Consider the following 24,412-nt stretch of genomic DNA (forward strand, 5'->3'; position numbering starts at 1 on the left):
AGTTCATCCTGTTAAATATTTCATTTGTTCAAATATGTACTTCATTTAAGTAAGACAACGAATGAGTTTAAATTAGACTAGTTGGATTATTGTAAAATTCAAATCTGTTAAATTGTCCGTTGGTCGCGGGCCCGCTCCGTATTTGTCGGGCCGCGTCTAAGTCTAACTCGGACAATTGAAGCATTAAATTGCCTTCAAAATTATTTGAAGGATAATTATAATTTGTTTAAAAATTTGATTCGTTTTAAAAGAAATATTCATTTAAACAATCGAGTTTGTTGAAGTATTTCAACGGTTAGGAGTTTATATATAGTTTTAGAATGAATGATTAACGTATTAAATTTCTTCTCAAATACTATTATTGTCATACTTCCATTAATTCAATCCTTCATCAAATAAAGACAAGTAGGCTCGCTACTTCGGCAACAAAGTAGAGCAGACCCATATAAATAGTTACTACGGCACAACTAGGGCAAGTGTGCGCGAGAGTAACGAATCCCTGAGGTCTTAACAAAGACATTTAAAAATATCCGTAACATAACAAAAGCCTCAAACAATAGAAGGGAGCCATCATTATGGCGCGGTTATTCTGAAGACGTGTCTCAAATTAGAGTTACCATATTTTGCGCCCTATTAGGCGCACCGGGGTATAAGGCGCACCTTCAATGAACGGCTTATTTTAAAACTTTGTCCATATATAAGGCGCACCGGACTATAAGGCGCATAAAATAGAAACTTTACTGCAACAAACTGAGGTTGACTAGGGTTGCGGTATGCACCCACTAGCCAGTAACCAACGCGTTTCTCAAACGATCCCCTATAAAATGATTGGAACTGACTAAAGTTCGATCTAACGCATTGGTACTACTTACCTATGTTTCCCTTCCATATCGTTCCGTAGATTTACTCGAAACATTAACAGAGCAGCCTATTTTGACATGAAATAGCCTCGCGCGTATAGCAGCTATTGTTATAGCATTAGCCATCCGCAATTTCCTATGAGCCTCAGCTCGCAATCTCCCATGAGCCTCAGCAAAGTGTAAACAATCGAGTTTCTCAAACGATCTCCTATAAAGATGATCAGAACTGACTAAAGTTCGATTTAACGCATTGGTACTACTTACCTATGTTTCCCTTCCATATCAATCCGTAGATTTACTCGAAACATTAACGGAGCAGCCTATTTTGAAATGAAATAGCCTCGCGGGTACAACAGCTATTCGGTGACGCCCCCTGACTACAGTTACCGTAATGTTGGGAAGCGATGCGACCTTGTAATTTACTAGTCGTACTAAAACATTTTGGCAGAGCACTGTGTACAACAAGTATGGATCAACAAATTCATCACTTGATCCATATATAAGGCGCACCGGACTATCGACTTTTGATAAAAATTTAGGTTTTTAGGTGCGCCTTATAGGGCGGAAGTTACGGTACTCAGCACGAACGCCGTTTGATTTGAGAGGGATTGGCGTCAGAAAGAGATTACCGTAAATCTCGGACTATAAGCCGCAACTTTTTTCTCAAATTTTAAACCCTACGGTTTATAGTCTGGTGCGTTTTATATGGGATTCTTTCCGGGATTTTTGTGACGACTTGATCACTTTTATACACTCTTAAAAAGGCTGTGGACTGCTGTTTTGCAGCACTGCTTTGCTGGGCGGAGGGATATGACATGGTCACTGGGGAGTAAAGTAGTGTGTTGATCGCATGTACATCCGCCAGGCAAATAGTGCTGTAATATTTACACAAAGATGAGACAGAACGAGATCAAGACGGACATTACTGAAAGGAAGCTTTTATACACAAACCATCATTATGGGGGGCTTATATATGATTATTTCCGTGATTTTTGTGATGACTTGATCACTTTTATACACTCATAAAGAGGCTGTGGACCGCTGTTGTGCGGCACCGCTTTGCTGGGCGGAGGGATTTATGGACACGGTCACTGGGGAGAAAAGTGGTGCGTTGATCGCATGTCCATCCGCCAGGCAAATAGTGCCGTATAATTCACACAAAGAAGAGACAGAACGAGATCAAGACGGACATTACTGAAGCTTTGATACACAAACCGTCATTATGGGGGACAAAAGAAATGCATATGATGCCGCTTTTAAGCTAAAGGTCGTTGATGTTGATGACATTGTGTTGAGTCACCCTTTTCTTTATTTCGTGGTCCCGTCTACTCTGGAGCTATACGTGTCGCTAGCTAGTTTAATGTAATTTAGTGCTTCGTGCATGAATCAAATTAGCATGAACAGACCCTCATCATGGAAAATGCTAGAAGAAATGCATAAAACCGACGACAAAAGAGATACTGAGAAAGTGTGTGGCAAAGGATAACTAACGCTATTCCAATCGGAAGACTTTGATGGTTTCAATGCACAGGAGGAAGATGAAGACGATGAAGTTCTTTTTTTTTTTACTTTTACTTGTATGCTTTTTTTAATCAGCCCTGTTAGTGCTGTGCTACCGTGTTGCTGCTGTGTTACCGCCGCGTCTCTGACTTTTACCAATATGTTTTATTTAATCGAACCCTATTAGTGCTGTGTTACTTCCGTGTTGCTGCGGTATTACTGCCGCGTCACAGGCAGTGTTTGGAAAGAAATGTTAAGGTATGTTATTAAAACTTTTAAAAAACTTTCAGTGTCCAGTCTTTCTTTGTTAATAACTCGCGTGCACACTTCTGTGTTGCCGCGGTACTACTGTTGCGTCACAGGGAATGTTTAGAAAGTAGGGGTGTAACGATTCATCGATAATAATACTCTACGATTTATTGGCATCGATGCTAAACGTAAACATCGATTCATATCGCCGTGTTTGACCTCTGACATTAGACGCGACTTTATTTTGAAATCCAGTTCATTGTTGCTTGCTTCCTCTTTCCGGGAGCAGTGTGCGCCGCGGCGTTGTCGTGTTGTGAGCAGAGCAGGCACGTGAAAGGGGAGTCGACAACTAGTACGCGGCTCCTGGGCTGGTGCTATGGCTAGTGTCCAAAAAGACGAGGAAATTTGCTCCCCATTAGGCTTCAAGTCATTCGTTTGGAAGCACTTTGGATTCCAAAGAAAAGATGGCTCAACGGACAAGACACGTGCAGTTTGTAAATCCTGCCATGCGGTGATCAAATATTCAGGGAGCACAAATCTCGCCGCACATTTGAAGAAAAAACACGACATCAAAGTTTAGTGTGTAATACAACAATTTGAAAATCCTTTCATGGACGCCGCTGCTTATTTCAGCAAAATAATGCCAAGCCACATTCTGCACGTGTTACAACAGCGTGGCTTCGAAGTCAAAGAGTCCAGGTTCTCCCCTGGCCTGCTTGCAGTCCAGACCTGTCTCCCATTGAAAATGTGTGGCACATTATGAAGCGTAAAATATGACAGGGAAGACCCCTGAGACTGTTGAACAACTGAAGCGGTTCATCAAGCAAGAATGGGAAAGAATTCCACATGAGAAGCAAAGAGAATTAGTCTCCTCTTTTCCAAAACATTTGCGTATTAAAAGGAAAGGTGATGTAACGAAGTGGTAAACATGCCCTTTCCCAACTTCTACTGCACGTGTTTAAGCCATGAAATTCTAAGTTAATTATTTGAAAAGTAAAATAAAGTTTATGAGTTTGAGCATTAAATATGTTGTCTTTGTAGTGTATTCAATTGAATATAGGTTGAAAAGGATTTTCAAATCATTGTATTTTGTTTTTATTTACATTTTACAGTTTGGTTGAAGTTGGGAAATTGTGTAAAATGTAAATAAAAACAATTTACATTTTAACACAATTTCCCAACTTTTTTTTTTTTTTTTTAAACTTCAACCGAATCTGGTTTGTACTCGTCTGTGCCACAAAAAAAAAGTTACGGACCACAGCTGTGTAGAAACGCGTGATGTTTCCTGTGAAAATGTAGTACCATTAATCTGTTTAACTAGGTTCTTCTCATCCCCTTGAGCTGACTGACCTGCATCAGAGGACTCTGCTTTCAGCTCCTTCAGCAGATCTTCAATGGCATAGGGAGCCTGGTCAATAATCGTGCTGAAAATGCTGTTGCAGATGGCTCGGCAAAGTGTCCAACTGGACAGTCAAAGAATGATAAATTAGTGGATGTCAAAAATTACAATGCACGCGGGAATTTTAACATCAAGGCCGAAATATGCAGCAACTGTGCAAACACTATATTCATGAATGAACAGTTATCAGTAAACAAGTTCGAGATTTCCAATTTTATCTTTCCAAAGGCAGGTAATTACAACAGCAATGTAAAATTGTTTCAGTTGGTTGTCAGCATTTATTTGGGCTTCGCTGACTGCATACAGTGCACCCCCCCCCCTCCCTGCGCCAGTATTAATCTCTCTAATGCAAGAGCACTGATGCTTAAAATAGCAAATAAAAAGTTTGTTTTAAGCTTTTCAAAGTACCGACAGATTGTGTGAAGCAGAAATGCAAATAATGCACAAGCTCTATGAATTTATAATTGCTGTATTGACTCCGCTTTAAATTTTATGTAGCTATACAGTAATCCCTCGCTACTTTGCGCTTCACCTGTTGCGGCCATGGTGCATCGCGGGTTTTTATGAAAACAAATGTGGATATATTCGGTGCATCGCGGCTTTTTGCGGCATAACTTGAAGCGCGGGGTGTTGTCTGCCCATGTGCCTTTACAGCACACTATTGGCCGGTAGAGCCGACAAAACCAATGGGAACATGATCTGTTGATCTGCATCCTTGCTGTTGATTGGCTGGGAACTGCAAGAGCAGTTTATCTCAGCCTCCCGCAGTCACGCTACATTAACATCTCTGATTTGCATTTCCTTTTGTCACGAACGAAACAGGACAACCAAATGCAGCACGGGCTCACACAAATTTTAAAGGAGACAAGGAGGGCTGGAATGACAGCAGAGCAGGACAACAAGGCCAGCTGACGAGCCAGTCAGCGAGCTTGCGTCATTGAAGCAGACGGGCATAGCAACCTTTATAAAGCTGCTTAAAAAGTTTTTAAAGATACAATACAGTGTTTAATAGTACAATAAATTATATAATTCTTGTACGGGTGCCCTCGCGCTGGGCCGCTGGGGCGCATTAACTGGCCAGCATGCAAGTGCAAAGAGGAGTCGTGACCAGTGTTCCCTCTAAGCTGCACGCGTGCGCAATCGCGCACTGCCCGCAGATTGTCAGCGCACAAGAAAATCTATCCAGCGCATAACCAACAGCCCAATCCAATCTTTGTGTGTCTTGGCATGAAGGAATTGACAATAAAGCTGACTCTGACTTTCTTCAAGCCGTTATCTCCAGCTCTCACTGGAGCGGTTCGCAGCAGAGTGTGAAGCGGTCGGGATGAGGGTCAGCAACTCCAAATCAGAGTCCATGGCCCTCGTTCGGAAAAGGGTGGAATGCCTTCTCCGGATCGGGGATGAGATCCTGCCCCAAGTGGAGGAGTTCAAGTATCTTGGGGTCTTGGTCACGAGTGAGGGCAGGATGGAGCGCGAGATCGACAGGCGGATCGGTCCAGCATCGGCAGTAATGCAGACTCTGTACCGGTCCGTCGTGGTGAAGAGAGAGCTGAGCAAAAAGGCAAAGCTCTCAATTTACTGGTCGATCTACGCTCCTACCCTCACCTATGGTCACGAGCTATGGGTCGTGACCGAAAGAACGAGATCCCGGATACAAGCGGCCGAAATGAGTTTCCTCCGCAGGGTGTCCGGGCTCTCCCTTAGAGATAAGGTGAGAAGCTCGGTCATCCGGGAGAGACTCGGAGTAGAGCCACTGCTCCTCCACGTTGAGAGGAGCCAGATATGGTGGCTCGGGTATCTCATCAGGGTGCCTCCTGGACGCCTCCCTGCGGAGGTGTTCCAGGCATGTCCCAACGGTAGGAGACCCCGGGGATGACCCAGGACGCGCTGGAGAGATTACCGTTTTTTTCCGTGTAGTGCGCAAAATTTAACTAATTTATTGTCCTAAAATCTGGGGTGCGCATTATACACGGGTACAAAAAAAAAAAATTGTTTTTTTTTTTTTTTTTTTTTTTTTTTTTTAAGTCCCAATGATCGTCACACACGTAGGGAGGCAATGGGTCCCATTTTTATAGTCTTTGGTATGGTCTTAACTAGGCTGGATGTAATTTTTTTTGTTGGCGTCGATTTCTCCGACTGCCCGTAAACGCACCACCGCGCTCCGTGCGCGCACGGGACAGCAAACGAGCAGGTGATCGAGCAAGCGTCTGATACGAGAGCATTGCGGTCGCATGGACCGTGTTTGAAGTGAACAGCAGAGAAGGAACAAGGCAAAGTGTTGTGAAATAAAATGCACAGAACGGATGTGCAAGACACGTCAGCTATATAAAGAGCGAGAGTTGTTTTCTTCCTATTAGTTTCAATTCACAGTTTAATTAGCAGTTTCAATCAGCAAATAACAAAATGCGTATTACAGGTAATATTTTATTTCACAACACTTTGCCTTGTTCCTTTGGTCTCTGCTGTTCATCCTAAAACACAAAGGCGCTCTTTAAGCAATGCGACAGTGAGCGCCCGGCGCGCTGCACCAAATTAAGCTACCTGCGCAGTGCGCACTGAGGTCCACTTAAATTTTAGAAAGTACATCAGGACTTTAAAAATATCTTCTAAATTTCAGCGACGGCTCTGTCACAATAATCGAGTTGGGCGGTCGGCGGCGCGCTACGGTTGAGCGTTCTCTCTCGCGCTCTCTCGCTCACTCTCTCTCGCTCTCGCACACACGCGCACACACGCACACACACGCAAACCGGATATTATACGGAGGCCGCCATTACAGATGCGCAAGACACGTCAGCTATATAAAGAGCGAGAGTTCAGTTCTCTACCTAAATCCGTATTACAGGTAATATTCTATTTCACAACACTTTGCCTTGTTCCTTTCTTCTCTGCTGTTCACTTCAAACACGCTCCATGCGACCGCAATGCTCTCGTATCAGACGCTTGCTCGATCACCTGCTCGTTTGCTGTCCCGTGCGCGCACGGAGCGCGGTGGTGCGTTTAAGGGCAGTCGGAGAAATCAACGCCAACGAAAAAAATTACATCCAGCCTAGTTAAGACCATACCAAAGACTATAAAAATGGGACCCATTGCCTCCCTGCGTGTGTGACGATCATTGGGACTTAAAAAAAAAAAAAAAAAAAAAATTTAAAAAAAATTCATAAAAATTGGGTGCGTATTATACATGGGTACAAGCTTTTTTCCAGCATCAGCATGCCATTTTTAGGGGTGCGTACTATACATGGGGGCGCACTATACACGGAAAAAAACGGTATGTCTCTCAGATGGCCTGGGAATGCCTTGGGATCCCCCGGGATGAGCTGGATGAAGTGGCTGGGGAGAATGAAGTCTGGGAGTCCCTCCTAAAGCTGCTGCCCCCACGACCTGACTCCGGATAAGCGGAAGAAGATGGACGGATGGATGATACAATACAATAAAGGTTCATAAAAGTCTTGTGTGGATTTGTCACAATATATTTTCTCTGCATCGTGGATTTTCACCTATCGCGAGTGGCCGTGGAACCCATTACCCGCGAAAAAACGAGGAATTACTGTATTTGTATTACATTTTTGAATAATGCACCTGGCCTAGTTAGTTTTCTGATGTGCTCGACTTTTTTTCTTTTGAATTTCATTTATGAAGCACACGTCAACAAAAGAGGATTTCAAATCTTCTCTTCTTGGCATATTCAACTCCCTCGTCGTGCACTACAGTTTTGTAATCAAATTCAAGAATTCAAGAAAATCAAATTCTTCATCTAGGAGTTAACAGATGCAAGATTAAATTGTGATTAATGTAAATAATTACAATCATTTAATTTGATTTTTTAGTCCCCTGACTGCACTTTTTTTTTTTTTTTTTTTTATCAGTGAAAAAAAACATTTGACCATCACTCCAAAATGCTTTGTTATGGTGAGTAAGATTTTTTATACTTGACTTTTGACTTGCTTGAATAAAGTAATCACTTGACCAGCTTTTTGGTGACTTGATTTGACCTGCTTGCTTTATTTTTCCTCTAGTACCTTAATTGGGGCTTGCTTGGAACGTTAAGGCTACGACTTGAGACTGGCTTGTGACTTGCATGTTTATTGTAACATTTGCCTTCCAATGTGAGAGCATTTACCAAAAACCGTGACCACATAACCAAGAATCAAACCCGCATTTACTGAATCGTTCCACACCTAATATGTATTTGTGTAGTAATACAATACAATTTAGGGTCTTACTGTATGGGAATCAAGGTTTAAGTGAATATATGCAACAAAAAAAATTAAAAGGCCAAAAGGTACTGAAATTTGATTTTTTTTTCCCAATAAAGTCATCAATCATCATGAAAATGGTGAAGAATTTTCATATCTTCTAATTTAACAACATTCCGACCGATAAAGGAAATGCAGCCAAGTGTTTGACTTACTCTTTGGTTTTGGTTGCTGTTTTGCAGAATGGCTCTATGAATCTCAGGTTCTGCTCAGCAGAGAGCTGTAGAAAAAAAGTGAAAAGACCCATGACAAGTTTAACAGTTATAGTCCGTCAAAATTTGTTGCAGAATCCTCGAAAACAGATGTGTCACTAAAATAAAAGGTTGATTATAGTATTACCATTATATTAGCATCAACAGTGTTTTGGAGTTCAAGAATGAATTTTATATCTATTTCTGAATCTATATCAAGGACAGTAAAGAAAAAAAAAATCTGTCAATAGGCCAGAATTAGCCAGAAAGCTATTTTCCATTGGCCATCCCGAGACAGATGGTGTTAATATACGTATTTACAGACAGTACTATCAGGCTAAAAATGATATGTTTACATTAAAAAAAATACATCACTATAAGGTACAAATAAGCTCAAATAAAATGTAGAGACATGACAGACGGTTAAACAAACAAATGTGGATATTTGACCTTGTTTCCCAGGTGAGTAATGTGTTTTTGTGTGATCGGACAACGATGTGAGCCACATTTGATTCCTTATCTATTTTTTGTTTGAGTGGTTTCATAGTTGAGTAAACAGTAAGTATATTAGAAAAAGAGTGCATCTATATTTTTGCTGCCTGTGTGGACATCTGATGGTGAATGTCATCGCAATATTGGTGTATTTGCTGGACTTAGTGGCAAATATAGTTTAAGATGGATTTACGTAACTACAGACAGGAATGGTCAAGCAGGATGTGATATGAAACAGAGTTATTGGGTTACTGAGACACCAGAGATAACCTGAATATCATCACACATTTGGATCCACACATCGGCACGGACAGATGGAAAATCATTTACATAAAGTTAAAATAATAGGTCCTGAAATTGAGCCTTGAGTGGCAGTGCTGCTCAATTAATCAAATTTTAATCATAATTAGGATTTTTGGCTCCAGACTATCTCAAAATCCATATGATTGAGGAAAAACGATTTGGTGTTTCTGTTCTGACATGCATGCGCAACTCAACCGGAGCTCCAGGCCATATTTAACAGGCAGCGTTGTACTTGAACGTGCTCAACGAACATCTGTTCATGAACTCGTTCATATTTTGGATAAATGTGAACTGAATAGGGCTTGGTGAAATAATAAATGTCATCGATTTTGAATCGATCCAATTAAAATTTGACATAATTGATTCATAGTCTAGTCAAGTATATTTATTTATATACGTAGCCCTAAATCACAAGTACAGGGATGAGAACGGCAACCACGCGACCATGTCAAGTTGGTTCAGAGGAGCAAGTTAACATGGGCGGTATACACTAGGCATCAGATCAACTCGTACCCTCGCCGGGTTATTTGGTTTTGGCTATATTCAAGATAATTTGCCTCGGTCACAGTGACTGTACAATAGCATAGCGGTTAAGCCGATGGCCAGTGAGCCATTCTTTATTACTTTGCGTCACGGGTTCAAGTCCCGTTTATGACTGTTCCATTTTTTATTTTATTTTTATGTTCGCTATTTCTTGCAGCCAGTCGGAAATGTAAACTAGACGTTTCAACGTTTGTATTGAGAATTTGAACAGTTGCAGTCAGGCAAGTTCCATATCGCTTGTGACGAATCTTCAGTCACGAAACACAAGATTGCACACAACGCTTTACTCTAACCAGTGCAACTGGAGACGGGGAGCAAGATAACATGGGAGCAAGTTAACCTCTAACGCAGTGGTTCTTAACCTTGTTGGAGGTACCAAACCCCACGAGTTTCATATGCACATTCACCGAACTTAGCGAATTTTTTTTTTTTTTTTTTTAATTCAAGACATAGATGTTTTTTACCAGTGTACAAAATGAGCCGTGCATGAATATCACCTTGGTCAACGAACAAAACCAACACAATGCAGGAACTCGCAACAAATTACTGGCAAATCAGAATTTACACAATAAATCGGGTTTGTTCGGACCTCCTCAGTGGAGTCTCGGTCGAACCCCTGAGACAGACTCACCGAACCCCTAGGGTTCGATTGAACCCAGGTTAAGAACCACTGCTCTAACACCACTTGTTTCTGAGAAACAAGCTCAGTGCTCCCACTAATTTTGGCCTGCTAGCAGCCTCCGCGTCCCGGCTAGCCTGGCCAATGACGCTCTCAAGACGGGCAAGTTTGAGTGCTTCCTGCGGCACGACACGCTAAGTATGCGCACGTACAACATCAACGCCATGAGCTTCTCGCTCGAAGAGCTGGTGTGGGAGCTGCGGAAGCACGTGGCTGAGCTGGAGGTCTTGGACAACATGGACCCCACCCCGTCCGGCAGGCCATCGACGACTCCAAGGCCTAACGCGACTGGGACTGGACGCACGACTACAACCTGCACGAGCTGGTGCCCTGGTGCAGACCATGCTCAACTTCCTCAGCGGCGACACGCGCATGGTCCACGGCAACTAGCCACGTGGCGCCTGAGCGAAGCTAACGCAACTTTTTAGACATTGTGTACAAGTAGGTGATTTTGTTTTATCCTGATTATATGTTGTAATTGTGTCTACCGGATGTGAGTGGATGCTGGCGCGACTTGCTGCTGCTGCTCTCCGGTCATTTTTTTATGCTATTTTAAGTCTGTCCGACGACCTTGAGTGCCTTGAAAGAAGCCTTGTAAATAAAATGTGTTATTATTAATTCAACGTAATGGTGAGTTTTATTTTTATGTGGTTTATACTTGTTTTTATGCCAGTCGTATCATTTTATTTCATCGTATTTATATACAGTGCCTTGCAAAAGTACTCGGTCCCCTTGAACCTTTAAACATTTCGCCACATTTCAGGCTTCAAAAATAAAGATATAAAATTTTAATTTTTTGTCAAGACTCAACAAGTGGGACACAATCGTGAAGTGGAACGAAATTGATTGGATAATTTAAACCTTTTTAACAAATAAACTGAAAAGTGGAGCGTGCAATATTATTCGTCCCCCTTGCGCCAATACTTTGTAGCGCCACCTTTTGCTGCAATTACAGCTGCAAGTCGCTTGGGGTATGTCTGTATGAGTTTTGCACATCGAGAGACTGGAATTCTTGCCCATTCTTCCTTGCAAAACAGCTCGAACTCAGGTTGGATGGAGAGCGTTTGTGAACAGCAGTCTTCAGCTCTTTCCACAGATTCTTGATTGGATTCACTTGGTCATTCTAACACCTGGATACGTCTATTTGTGAACCATTCCATTGTAGATTTGGCTTTATGTTTTGGATCATTGTCCTGTTGGAAGATAAATCTCCGTCCCAGTCTCAGGTCTTTTGCAAACTCCAACAGGTTTTCTTCCAGAATGGTCCTGTATTTGGCTCCATCCATCTTCCCATCAATTTTAACCATCTACCCTGTCAGGGTTTTCCAAACTATCTTGATCGTATGATTATGTTGTAATGTATGTAACCAGTAATAGATAACCTAGCTAGATTAGTTTTATGCTTATGTTGGTGTGTAACCAGTAATAAATATCGTAACTTGTCCCATCCTACACAATGTCGTAAAACATCCCCTGCTATGTTTTGACTAGAGGTCAAGGGCTTTCTCTCTATCCAGTCCACTCGCACCCCCACCCTGTTTTTCTTAATAAAAAGGCTCTTGTGGGAGGCCAGTCAGACGTCATTTGATCATTGCTGTACGCACAGTGACGAATGGACTCTCCGCCTGCAGGTGCCCGAAAAGACTTAATTGTCTCCCATCATAGATGGCGCATGAGGAAATGGCCGACCACATGAGGTGCTGAGCTCTACGGTGTGCCAGGAAAACCTCCCAATTATGCCATCGCATCTAATTTGACCAATGATCAGAACCTGAATCAAACTGGATTCGCCTGTTGATGAATCGTTAGAGGACTTGGAAGCCTACATCGACACATTTTATTGTAATACCCCCAACAACAAACCCGAGGTCATGAATACCCGAGCCAAGTCGAACTCAAAGGAAAAGGAAATCTCTGACATCAGTGAGCCTATAACATCTATAAAACTACAACTCAAGAAGCTTGATCTACTCGAGCAACTGACTACGGATGTAAAAGAACTGAAGCACTCTGTGGAATTTAACAACTCACTCCTCGAGGAGCTAAAGGCTGACCATGCGTCACTTCGGACCGAAGTAAACCACCTCAAACGCTTGACACCCGAACTACAAAAAGACAAATTCAACATGGCGAACTCCAGTCTTGATCTGCAGTCCCGAAGTATGAGGGATAACATCATTATACACGGACTTACAGAAACAAAATATGAAACTCACCGGAAATCAGAAGAACTTGTCAAAACATTTCTTGTCAACAAATTGAAGATGAAGCCTGAGGACGTCGGACCTCGGGAGGATTAGGACCGACCAACAGAGGAGGCCCCGTCCCATTGTGGCTAAAGTCGTTGACTCAAAGATGAAGTCTGCCGTCATGTCGAGGGGCAGAGAGCTAAGAGGCTCCAACTACTCCATCAGCGACCAGTTCCCTCCGGAGATCATGAATAGACGGAGGCTGCTTCACCCGATCATGGCCGAGGCAAAGAAAGCCAAAAAGACTGCTCGACTGTTCATTGACAAACTTTACATCGACGGCAAACTGTACAGGAACCCCCAAACAACTTGTTGGCTGAGTGGAGGAGATGGAGACATTAATTCTCAACTCCAAGAAGAACTGTCTACTAACTTGAAACATGCCGCCTCCCCATAACTGTAAACACAGGCGCGTGATGACGTCACCAAAACCAGAGTCCCTGTCGTCATGACAACCACTGAACCTGGAGACTGTGAATGGCTTATTTCTCTCTTTCTCCCCCCATCTCACCACTCGCCCCCCCCCCCCTCTTTTCACTTCTCTTTTCCTCTCATATATTTATTTCTCATTTTGGCTTGGGAACTGGCCTGAATACTGACTGGGCAGGACGAAGCAATTGTCTATTCGTAGGCTCTGTGACAATACAGCGGGTAATGTCTACATAGTGTTCTTGTGTGTTTGAGTGTGTAGGTGTATGTGTGTATGTCTGTCAGGCCAGCTTTGGGATGGGTGAGTGTCCATGGTCTTAAGTGTGTGTCTTGGGGGCCCCTCAAGGCTGCATGCTCAGTCCGCTGCTTTTCACCCTCCTGACGCATGACTGCACTGCAACCTACAGCGACAACCGCATAGTGAAGTTTGCTGACGACACGACTCTGGTGGGTCTCATCACCAAGGGAGACGAGACAATACAGGCTGGAGGTTGACCTTCTGACCACGTGGTGCAGGGACAACAACCTCCTGCTGAACGTCGACAAGACCAAAGAGATTGTTGTGGACTTCCGGAAGGGTCACACCCAACACCTGCCGCTGACCATCGACGGTGCTGTGGTGGAGAGAGTGAGCAGCGCCAAGTTCCTGGGGGTGCACATCAGTGAGGATCTCTCCTGGTCCACCAACACCGCATCACTGGCAAAGAAAGCCCAGCGCCGCCTGTACTTCCTGCGGAAACTCAGGCGAGCGAGCGCTCCTCCGGCCGTCATGACTACATTTTACCGCGGCACCATTGAGAGCGTCCTCTCCAGCTGTATTGCTGTTTAGGGTGGCGGCTGCACTGACTACAACTAGAAGGCCCTGCAGCGCATAGTGAACACGGCTGGTAAGATTATTGGTGCTTCGCTCCCCCTTGAAAGACATTTACACCTCCCATCTCACCCGCAAGGCGACCACGATTGTGAGTGATGTGAGTCACCCCGCTCACTTTGTTTGAGCTTCAGCCCTCTGGGAAGAGGTACAGGAGCCTGCGCTCCCGCACCACCAGACTCTCCAACAGCTTCATACTCCAGGCTTTTAGGATCCTGAACTCGCCCCCCCTTCTGCGTAGCGTTTTGTACTTTGCGCTATGCTTACTGTCTGCTGTACGCACACCGCCTCAGTTTAGCTCCTCTTATTTATTGGGTTATTTGTTTATTATTTATTCATCACTCATTTTATTTATTTATTATTTATTAGTTATTGTTTGTGCCTTCTTGTTTTTATTTTGTGTCGTTTACTTGTATGTTTATCGTGTACTGTGTCTCGTCACCGTGGTATGGAGGAAACGGAATTTCGGTTTCTTTGTGTGTCTTGACATATGAAAGGATTGACAAAGCTGACTTTGACTTTGTTGTTGGATCTCAGTAAATCCCACTCAATACCCTGTGCATGGCACTTAATGAAATGGACAGTGAAGGAGACGAGGTGATAAATTGCAATTACTATCATCGAAATATAAATTGTTATCAGTATACTCCCGAACAATTAAAACAGTTAACAAATATAAAAAAACTGCTCCTTTTTGCATTTAAACATCAGGAGCTTGAATAAACATCATGATGATCTAGTTACTCTACTTACAAACACAGGTTGTAGCTTTGACGTAATTGGCATCTAAACAATAGATGCTTATACCAGAGTCACTCACTCAAGTCAGTTATTGATAATTTCATCACAAATCTTACAAACGCCACACTTCTGGGACTGTACTCTCTGAGATTTCTGATAATTTCCCTATTGTATTATTCATTGACCTCCCTGCTAGGCCCCCACCTACTCGTCATTCAATAAAATTAAAAATACTCAATGAAGAAACCATACGACGTCTAGGTGAGGACCTGCAGACCAAGACATGGTATGGAATATATGATTGTAGTGATGTTGATGCTGCATTTGAAACTCTAACCAAAGAAAGATCCAACTATTCAAAGGACCATTCCTGAGAAAGTAATCATATGTAATACAACTACTCAAAATCCATGGATCACTAAGGGCATATTAAAGTCTATTAAACATAAAAATAAATTATATAACAGATACATAAATGAACCTAACCATAAAAATGCATATATTAATTATAGAAATAAACTTACACATATTATCAGACAGCGGAAGAGTAAGCATTTTGCCGACTTGATAAATGAATCACAGGGTGATTCCAAGATTTCTTGGAGAGTACTGAACGGGGTCTTGAACAGAAGCCAAAAAAATTCCTGTATTCCCTGACCACGATCATAATATAAGAAACATCATCAGAAATAATGGTCTTGCCAACGAATTCAATAACTACTTTGTCTCTATCGGTAGAAACTAGGGGTGTAAATCGCGGGTTTTCTCACGATACGATATACCGATACAAAGAACTACGATACGATATTTGCCGATATCTTAAAGCCTGCTGCGATTCATTCACGATATATCGCGATATACTGCTCTACGATCGATATATACATATTTTTTTTAATAAAAAATATAGAACAATATCCTGATTTACAACAATTCATACGCAAAATCAACAAGGTACTGCAAACTCTTTATTTAGGAAATTACAAGAGTATTGTAGTATACAAAGTGCTTATTTTAACACTGAACTTTGATGTCGTGTTTTTTTTTTTAAATGTGCGGCGAGATTTGTCCTCCCTGAATATTTGATCACCGCATGGCAGGATTTACAAACTGGACGTGTCTTGTCCGTTGAGCCATCTTTTCTTTGGAAGCCAAAGTGCTTCCAAACGAATGACTTGAAGCCTAAAGGGGAGCAAACTTCCTCGTCTTTTTGGACACTAGCCATAGCACCAGCCCAGGAGCCTCGTACTAGTTGTCGACTCCCCTTTCACGTGCCTGCTCTGCTCACAACACAACGCCGCGGCGCGCACTGCTCCCGGAAAGAGGAAGCGAGCAACAATGAACTGGATTTCAAAATAAAGTCGCGTCTAATGTCCCAGGTCAAACACGGCGATATAAATCGATGTTTACGTTTAGCATCGATGCCAATAAATCGTAGAGCATTATATAGATTAATCGATGTGTATCGATGAACCGTTACACCCCTAGTAGAAACATATCCAGTAAAATCAGTCAGCCTCAGGATGCCTCGTTTAAAGACTATCAGGTAATTTCCTGGGCTCTTTCTTCCTGAATCCAACTAACTGCAATGAAGTGTATAAAATAATCATGAATATGAAGAATTCAAACTCAGCTGGAACAGATGGTATCTCAAGTAAAATTCTGAAAAGCATCTCCAATATAATAACTGCACCTCTTACATATTGTATCAATCTGTCTCTACTCTCTGGAGTAGTGCCACAAATAGCAAAAATAGCACGTATCACACCGATCTTTAAATCAGGAGACAAAAACGATCTTAGCAACTACAGACCAATATCAATCTTGCCTACTCTTTCCAAGGTTTTGGAAAGAGTAGTTTACAATAAACTTATCAACTATCTAAACAAACTAAACATCATTGCCCCATCCCAGTATTGTTTCAGAAAGGAAAACACTACATATATGGCAGTACTTGACTTGACTGATAAAATCTACGGGGCAATCGATAAAGGCGAATATGGTATTGGGATTTTTCTGGACTTGTCTAAAGCTTTTGACACCATCACGATAGACATTCTTATAAATAAATTACAACACTATGGTATTAGAGGCCTGGTTCCGCAGCTATCTGTTTGGAAGACATCAATATGTCTCTATTGACAACCATAAATCTTCATACAAGCCCATCAATTATGGAGTTCTTCAAGGGTCCATCTTAGGGCCGCTCCTTTTCATCTTATACATAAATGATATTGTTAATACTTCACCTATACTACATAAAGTATTATTTGCTGACGATACAAACTTGTTTCTTTCCCACAAAAATCCAAATACACTTGAACAAATTATAAATAGTTAGTTAGCAAAAATAAACACATTGTTTAAATGCAACAAACTCTCCCTAAATGTCAATAAAACATACATTGTATTCCGGTCCCATAAAAAAAGGACTGACCAAATTTGCATAAAAAATCAACGGACAAAACATTGAAAGAGTCAGCTCTACTAAATTCCTGGGGATCCACATTGTCGAGTTCTTGAACTTTAAAAAACATATTGATGATCTCACAATCAAACTGTCTAAATATGGGGCTTTATTCTTCAAATTGAGACATTATCTCCCACTCACTGCACTTCTTATTCTGTACAAATCCTTATTTGAACATCATTTAAAATACTGCACTATTATATGGTGTAACACATTTCCAACCCATTTAAAAAAGCTGGAGATATAGAAAAAGGTCATACGCACCATAACATGGTCTGAGTTTAACACCCCCACTAAAACAATCTTCCACCAACACAATCTTCTGAGGCTTGTTGAATATAACTATTTCCAGAATGCTTGCGTCATGTATCAGACTCTCCATAAACGAAACCACAAACTCTGTCAACTCATCACAATCTGTACTCCCAGCCACACCCACACCACCAGGAGTAGAAATCGAATCATTGGGAAAAAAACAAACTAAAATCTACAAGCTTTAGTATTGTGTGCAGAAGGCCACAGATTTGGAATGAGCTTGATGAAACACTAAAAATGTTGCAATCCATATCCATCTTCAAGGCAAATCTAAAAAAATCAACTATCCATGTATATTTAATGTGCTGGTTATAAATCGCATGAACACCTGTGTCCTGTTGTTAATATATTAGTTAATTTATAAATTGCAAATGTACTTTACATCAAATCCAGTGTAACCAGAATACTGAGGTTGTCTATTGCTTGTCGTATGGTTGTTGTGTGCTGTACCTTGTTGTGTGTTTGTTGTTGTTGTCTATTATATATCTGTATGTTGTCCAAAATGTAAGGATATCTGGCCAATATCTGATACTTAAGGGAACCCAGGCCCCCTATTAAAAGCTTTAAATAGCTTGCTTGGGGTGACCTTTCACGCATCCGTAATACTGTTTGTTTCATGTTGTATGTCTTGGATATTGCGTGAATAAACTCAAACTCATGTGGTTCTTGCAAAACAAGTTGGAGTGAGCTCCACTCTAACATTCCCTGTCCCTGCTGAAGAAAAGCAGGCCCAAACTATGATGCTGCCAGCTCCATGTTTGACAGTGGGGATGGTGTGTTCAGGGTGATGAGCTGTGTTGCTTTACCGCCAAACATATCGTTTTGCATTGCGGCCAAAAAGTTGGTTTTGGTTTCATCTGACCAGAGCACCTTCTTCCACATGTTTGGTGTCTCCCAGGTGGCTTGTGGCAAACTTTAAACGAGACTTTTTATGGATATCTTTGAGAAATGGCTTTCTTCTTGCCACTCTTCCATAAAGGCCAGATTTGTGCAGTGCACGACTGATTGTTAATAATAAATTAATAATAATAAATTATATTTATAACGCACTTTACATTTGGGGTAATCTCAAAGTGCTACATGGCAGATAAAAAACAAGAAAACAAAACAAGGACAAGTTTAGAACAACTGGACTACAACCAAGATATGAGAGAAATTACGGAAATGCTAAGGTAAAGAGGTGAGTTTTAAGTCCAGTTTTGAAAGAGTCAGTGGATTGGGGTGCTCTTAGGTGGTCGGGGAGGGTGTTCCATAGTGTAGGGGCTGTATGGCAGAAGGCCCGGTCGCCCATGGTGCGCAGCTTGGTTTTAGGAACGTGGAGAAGGTGTGAATTGGATGAGCGGAGGCTTCGGGTGGCAGGTTTTGGGGCAAGGAGTTCTTTGAGATATGGGGGAGCATGTCCAAGGATACAATGGTGAGTGAGGAGGGCGATCTTATAATCAATTCGGAATTTGATGGGGAGCCAGTGCAGAGAACGGAGGATGGGTGTGATGTGATTGCTTTTCCGCACCCCCATCAGGATCCTAGCAGCGCTGTTTTGAATGTACTGAAGCCTATGGAGGCTCTTGCTAGGGATCCCGATGAGGAGTGCGTTACAATAGTCTATCCTTGAGGAGACAAAGGCGTGGACAAGTTTCTCAGCATCCGTCAGGGTAAGTGTGGGGCGGAGTTTGGAGATATTTCTGAGGTGGAAGAAGGAGGTTTTGCAGATGTGTTTTATGTGTGACTCAAGGTTGAGTTGAGGGTCCAGTTTCACACCCAGGTTGGTGACAGTGGCTGAGAGGGGAATAGTGAGACCGGCGAATAAGATGCTTGTTATTGGGCAGGTATGGATCTGATGGGGAGTGCCAATTAACATGGCTTGGGTTTTGTCACTGTTAACTTGCAGGAAGCTGAGATTCATCCACGCCTTTATCTCCTCCAGACACAGGGAGAGGATGGATGAGGGAGATGGAGAAGGCTGGGTTATGGAGGGCGGGGGGTCAAGTTTGAGGTATAGCTGGGTGTCGTCCGCATAACAATGAAATGAGATGCCGAACTTCCTGATTATATTGCCGAGGGGTAGTATTGTCAAATCTTAAATGGACTGGGAGCCAATGTAAGTTGGCTCATGCTGGGGTAATGAGATCAAATTTTCTCATCCGCGCGTGAGCAGTCTTGCCGCAGCATTTTGTACGAACTGTGGACTTTTAATACTGGATTTAGGAAGACCAGAGAATAATGAGTTAGTCGTCAAGGCACGACGTAATAAACGCATGTATAATACCGTAATTTGACTGTTGAAAGACGATAGATGCCACAAGTGGCCTAAACAAAAAGGCTACCTGGAATGGACTACACGCGTTTCATCCAAGAAAATGAAACCCACGAATGCATTAACGACTGCTCTCCAGGAGGAAACTGGAAGGGAGCTTTGGACATCACCGTTGAGTGCCAGGATGGGAGAGCCATTTCAAGGCGTAATGGCTCTCCTACCAACATGGCTGCACCATCGGACGGGACCTACTTCATTCAGAATGGCTCGTGGCTTTGTGGTCACAAGAGTTGTCCAATGTTGCCCGCCAACTGGACACGGGCGTGTGCACCAGTGTGGGGGACCGACCACACCTACAGATTACAACATCATCAGCTGACGACAGCACACAACTCTTCTGGATGTTGACGCAGGGCTGTTGCAGCCTTTGAACCACATTACCCCGTCGGTCATTACCCCGTCTGGGGTGTGAATGTCCCTGACAGCCACAAAGTGTGGTCAGTCACTGTGGTCAAACAGGAGGGATAGGTTAGGTTGATAGATTAGTTTGATCCTATGATTACCGTTTTTTTTCATGTATAATGCACAAAATGTAACTAATTTATTGTCCTAAAATCTGGGGTGCGCATTAAACATGGGTACAAAACATATATATTTTTTTTTTTATATCCGGATATCATACGGGGGCCGCCATTACAGATGTGCTTTCTTCTCTGCCATTCACTTCAAACACGCTCCATACGAACACAATGCTCTCGTATCAGACGCTTGCGAGATCACCTGCTCGTTTGCTGTTACAATGTACCCTACACAAATCCGAAACATTTCTTCGCTATTGAGTATGCTAGCGCATGCGCAGTGATACTGACCGGCAGAATAACAACCGGTTGTTCCCAAAGATGATCTTTTTTCTGAAACAATTTTACGTTCACGGACTTAAGTAGGAGTCAAAATTTGGGTGCGTATTATACATGGGTACAGGCTTTTTTCCACATCAACATGCCATTTTTAGGGTGCGTATTATACATGGGGGCGCATTATACATGGAAAAAAACGGTATGTTGAAATGTAACCTGTAATAATTAACCTATCTTGTCCTGTCTTAACAAAAGTAGAACAAAGTGCTAAGCCGAAAGGACCCGAGAAAGCCCGACCGCGCACCCCGGATGCCGACTGACTCTGCTCGTTATTGTATTTTTGTTACTTTGAGGATTGTATTAACCCCTAATCATGCCTCCAAAGAAAGCTAGCGGGAGCAGAACAGCTATCCTAAAACTTAAAGACACTCTTAAAGCAATGCGACAGTGAGCGCCCAGCTCGCTGCGGTTGCGCGATTGGACCAAATTAAGCTCCCTGCACACTGAGGTCTACTTAAATTTTAGAAAGTACATCAGGACTTTAAAAATATTTTCCAAATTTCAGCGACGGCTCCGTCACAATAATGCGACCAGCGCGGTGCAGTTGTGCGGTCGGCGGCGCGCTACGGTCGCGCGTTCAGCGATGCGCTGTGGTTGCGCAATCGGACAAAAATGCGCAAATAAAAGAATGCTTAAAAAAGGCTTTTTTTTTTTTGTCTTGGAACCGATCATTTTTTTTCCATTATTTGTAGTGGGAAAATAGGTTCAGAATTCGACCGGTTCACTTCTCGAACCGCCTTCTGGAACGGATTGTGGTCGAAAACCGAGGTTTGACTGTATTTGAGACTGATGGGTAGTTTGCCATGGGATTGGGGGTCACCACTTTTAAAAATGGAAAGACGATTTCCAAATGCTTGCGTACATATTTTGTGAAAAGGATGGATTGATAACGTGAGTGATGAGCTGTGTGAATGCTATGATGAGGGCAGTAACCATTACTGTGTTACTGTATCATATCTACTTGCAGTATTTTCTATTTCGTGAAATGCCTTCAAGGACATAAAAAATTGGTCAACCAAAGTCTCGCTTCCCCTCCATGTGCCAAATAACTCATTTTGATCGTAACCTTACCTCTGATGAACCCACAGTTGCCAGTTCTGTCAAGAAAATGTCCAAGATATGAAGCTGCAGACTAGCGGGTGCATCATTGCCACTGTTCAGGAGCTCTGTGGCAAAGAGTTCTAGAAATCTTGCAACCACACTAAAAATCAAGAGCATAATGTATATAATTTAATGTTATGACACTGCAGAATTTGTGCAAAAGAATATTTACGTTACCTGCTATCCCAGTTTTTTCTCTTCAGCATTTCAAAGCCTTGTCTGAACATGAAGCGGATTAGCTGTAATGTGAGAAGTAGGTCCACCATAAGGGAACAAAAGTGATATATGCGCACATGCACATGCTCACGCGCACACACCTGAAAATACTTGTCCATTCGCAGTCTGTCGATACCATTCCACTCTCTTTTGAAGGTCTTAAGGGAGCACTCCAGATATAATAGTTCTGTGAAAGACAATATACCTTCACAACTGGCTTTTCTAATTTTTTACTTGCAAATGGAATTACACCAGCATAGGATCTACTTACGTCCATTAACGTCATGAAAAGTGTGAATCAGTGTGGAAACAGAGTTTGAAAGCTCCTCCTGTGAACAAAATTGTGCTTTTTGTTAATTTAAGAAAGTCAACGGGAATTTACGGACTAGATGGCAAAGAGTGCCATTACCGTATTTTTCGGACTAAAAGTCGCTCCGGAATATAGGTCGCGTTATCCATAAAATGCACAATAACGTGAAGAAAAAACATATATAAGTCGCTCCGGAGTATAAGTCGCATTTTGGGGGAAACTTATTCGACAAAATCCAACACCAAGAACAGACATGAACGAGCAACAACAGGCTAAACGATAGGTATGCTAACGTGACAAACAGAAACGAAGAGCTGAGAACGTGCCTGACGTAACATTCGGAGTTATTCAAAATAACTTTTACATAAATAACACGTTTATAAAACCATCTGTGTCACTCCAATTCATTAAATCCATCGATCGTCCTTTATGTAAACAACGGGTGCGCGCCGCTTACGGCGCTTGCACTTCAAAATATTCCACAGGCCCATATAATGATTATATAAATTATATAACAAATAACTATTATATAAGCAATAATATCAAACCCTCTGTGTCACTCCAAATCATTAAATCCATCGATCAAATTCCTCATCCTTTGTCAACAACGCCGCGCGTGCGCCATGACGTCAGCCTAGTCATCATTCCACAGATCTAGTATACAACTATATTGTAGCGTTAACAAAGTAGTATATAACTACGGTGCCTTGCGAAAGTAGTCGGCCCCCTTGAACCTTTCAACATTTCAGGCTTCAAACATTAAGATATTAAAGTTTAATTTTTTGTCAAGAATCAACAAGTGGGACACAATCGAACGAAATTGATTGGATAATTTAAACCTTTTTAACAAATAAAAAACTGAAAAGTGGGGCTTCTAATAGCTTCTGTGTCACTCCAAATCCTTAAATCCTTCAAACTTTTCGTCCTCCGTGTGGCCCTTCGTCATCTTCGTCATCCCGTGATCGAACCTTTGTTCTTTATATAAACAACTGCCGCGCTGCTGACGTCACTCGAAATTCAAATTACAGTAATCCCTTGCGACTTTTTTTTACCCTAACCCTTTTTTTTTTTAATTTATGAAAAAATTCACATATAAGTCGCTCCTCAGTATAAGTGCCCCCCCCCCCACCCAAACTATGAAAAACAAACGCAATTTATAGTCCGAAGAATACGGTAATTCAGAATACTGGCAGATATGATAAGGGCAGTGTGGTGTATCACTGATGTCAGAGTTTGGTCAGCATTGCGGGCCAGCAGCAAGTTGGATTAGTGTCAGATGAGTCGGACGGACTCCTATTCGTAACAGATGCATGAACAGAACAGCGTTGAGGATGTCCGGTTTGGTGACCTCAGCATCGCATCTCTGCTTTTTGCTGATGTCCTGCTGCTGGCTTCATCAGAAATTCCACAGAAATTCTGCTCCAAGTGGAGGAGTTCAAGTATCTCGGGGTCTTGTTCACGAGTGGGGGTATGGGGTGGAGAGGGAAATCGACCGCCGGATGGGTGCAGCATCTGTTGTGATGCAGGCTCTGTACCAGTCTGTGATGATGATTTACCAGTCGGTCTACGTTCTACACTCACCTATGGTCACGGGCTATGGGTCGTGACCGTAAGAACAAGATCCTGGATATAAGCGGCCGAAATCAATATCTCAGCAGGGTGTCCGGGCTCGCCTTTAGCGATAGGGTGAGAACCTCGGTCATCCGGAAGGGACTTTGAGTCGAGCCGCTGATTCTCCGCGTAGAGAAGGGCCAATTTAGGTGGTTTGGGCATCTGATAAGTGTGTGAGGTGTTCCAGGTATGTACGACTAGAAGGAGGGGCCCGAGGACGACCCAGGACACCATGTCTCCTACCATGCCTTGGGCTTCTCAGGGATGAGCTTAACGAAGTGGCTGGGGAGAGGATTTGGGCTTTCCTGTTGAAGCTGCTGCCTCTGCGACTCGACTCCGGGTAACAAGTGGATGAATTCAGACTATTGCTCTCATGGATTATAAAATAATTTATTTTTTTGGTACAAAACATTAAATTGGTTATATGTAAAAAATATTGAGAAAAATGTCTTGGAAAAC

The 24,412-nt window shown here is 42.4% G+C and overlaps 1 protein-coding gene across 5 annotated transcripts in view; it reads right to left on the reverse strand.

Moving 5' to 3' along the window:
* Positions 1-24,412, reverse strand: part of LOC133159483 (ribosomal RNA processing protein 1 homolog A-like) — a 70,367-nt gene that overhangs the window by 42,804 nt on the left and 3,151 nt on the right. For all 5 annotated transcript variants that reach the window (XM_061286516.1, XM_061286517.1, XM_061286514.1 and 2 more), the window contains exons 3-8: positions 22,304-22,361; positions 22,134-22,219; positions 21,994-22,055; positions 21,787-21,916; positions 8,420-8,484; positions 3,960-4,072 (exon numbers count right to left, since the gene is read on the reverse strand). In XM_061286516.1, coding sequence (XP_061142500.1) covers positions 3,960-4,072; positions 8,420-8,484; positions 21,787-21,916; positions 21,994-22,055; positions 22,134-22,219; positions 22,304-22,361 — 514 coding nt within the window. The remainder of the gene's footprint in view (positions 1-3,959; positions 4,073-8,419; positions 8,485-21,786; positions 21,917-21,993; positions 22,056-22,133; positions 22,220-22,303; positions 22,362-24,412) is intronic.

The sequence above is a fragment of the Syngnathus typhle genome, linkage group LG9 (assembly GCF_033458585.1).
Source record: "Syngnathus typhle isolate RoL2023-S1 ecotype Sweden linkage group LG9, RoL_Styp_1.0, whole genome shotgun sequence".
Classification (NCBI taxonomy): Eukaryota; Metazoa; Chordata; class Actinopteri; order Syngnathiformes; family Syngnathidae; genus Syngnathus; species Syngnathus typhle.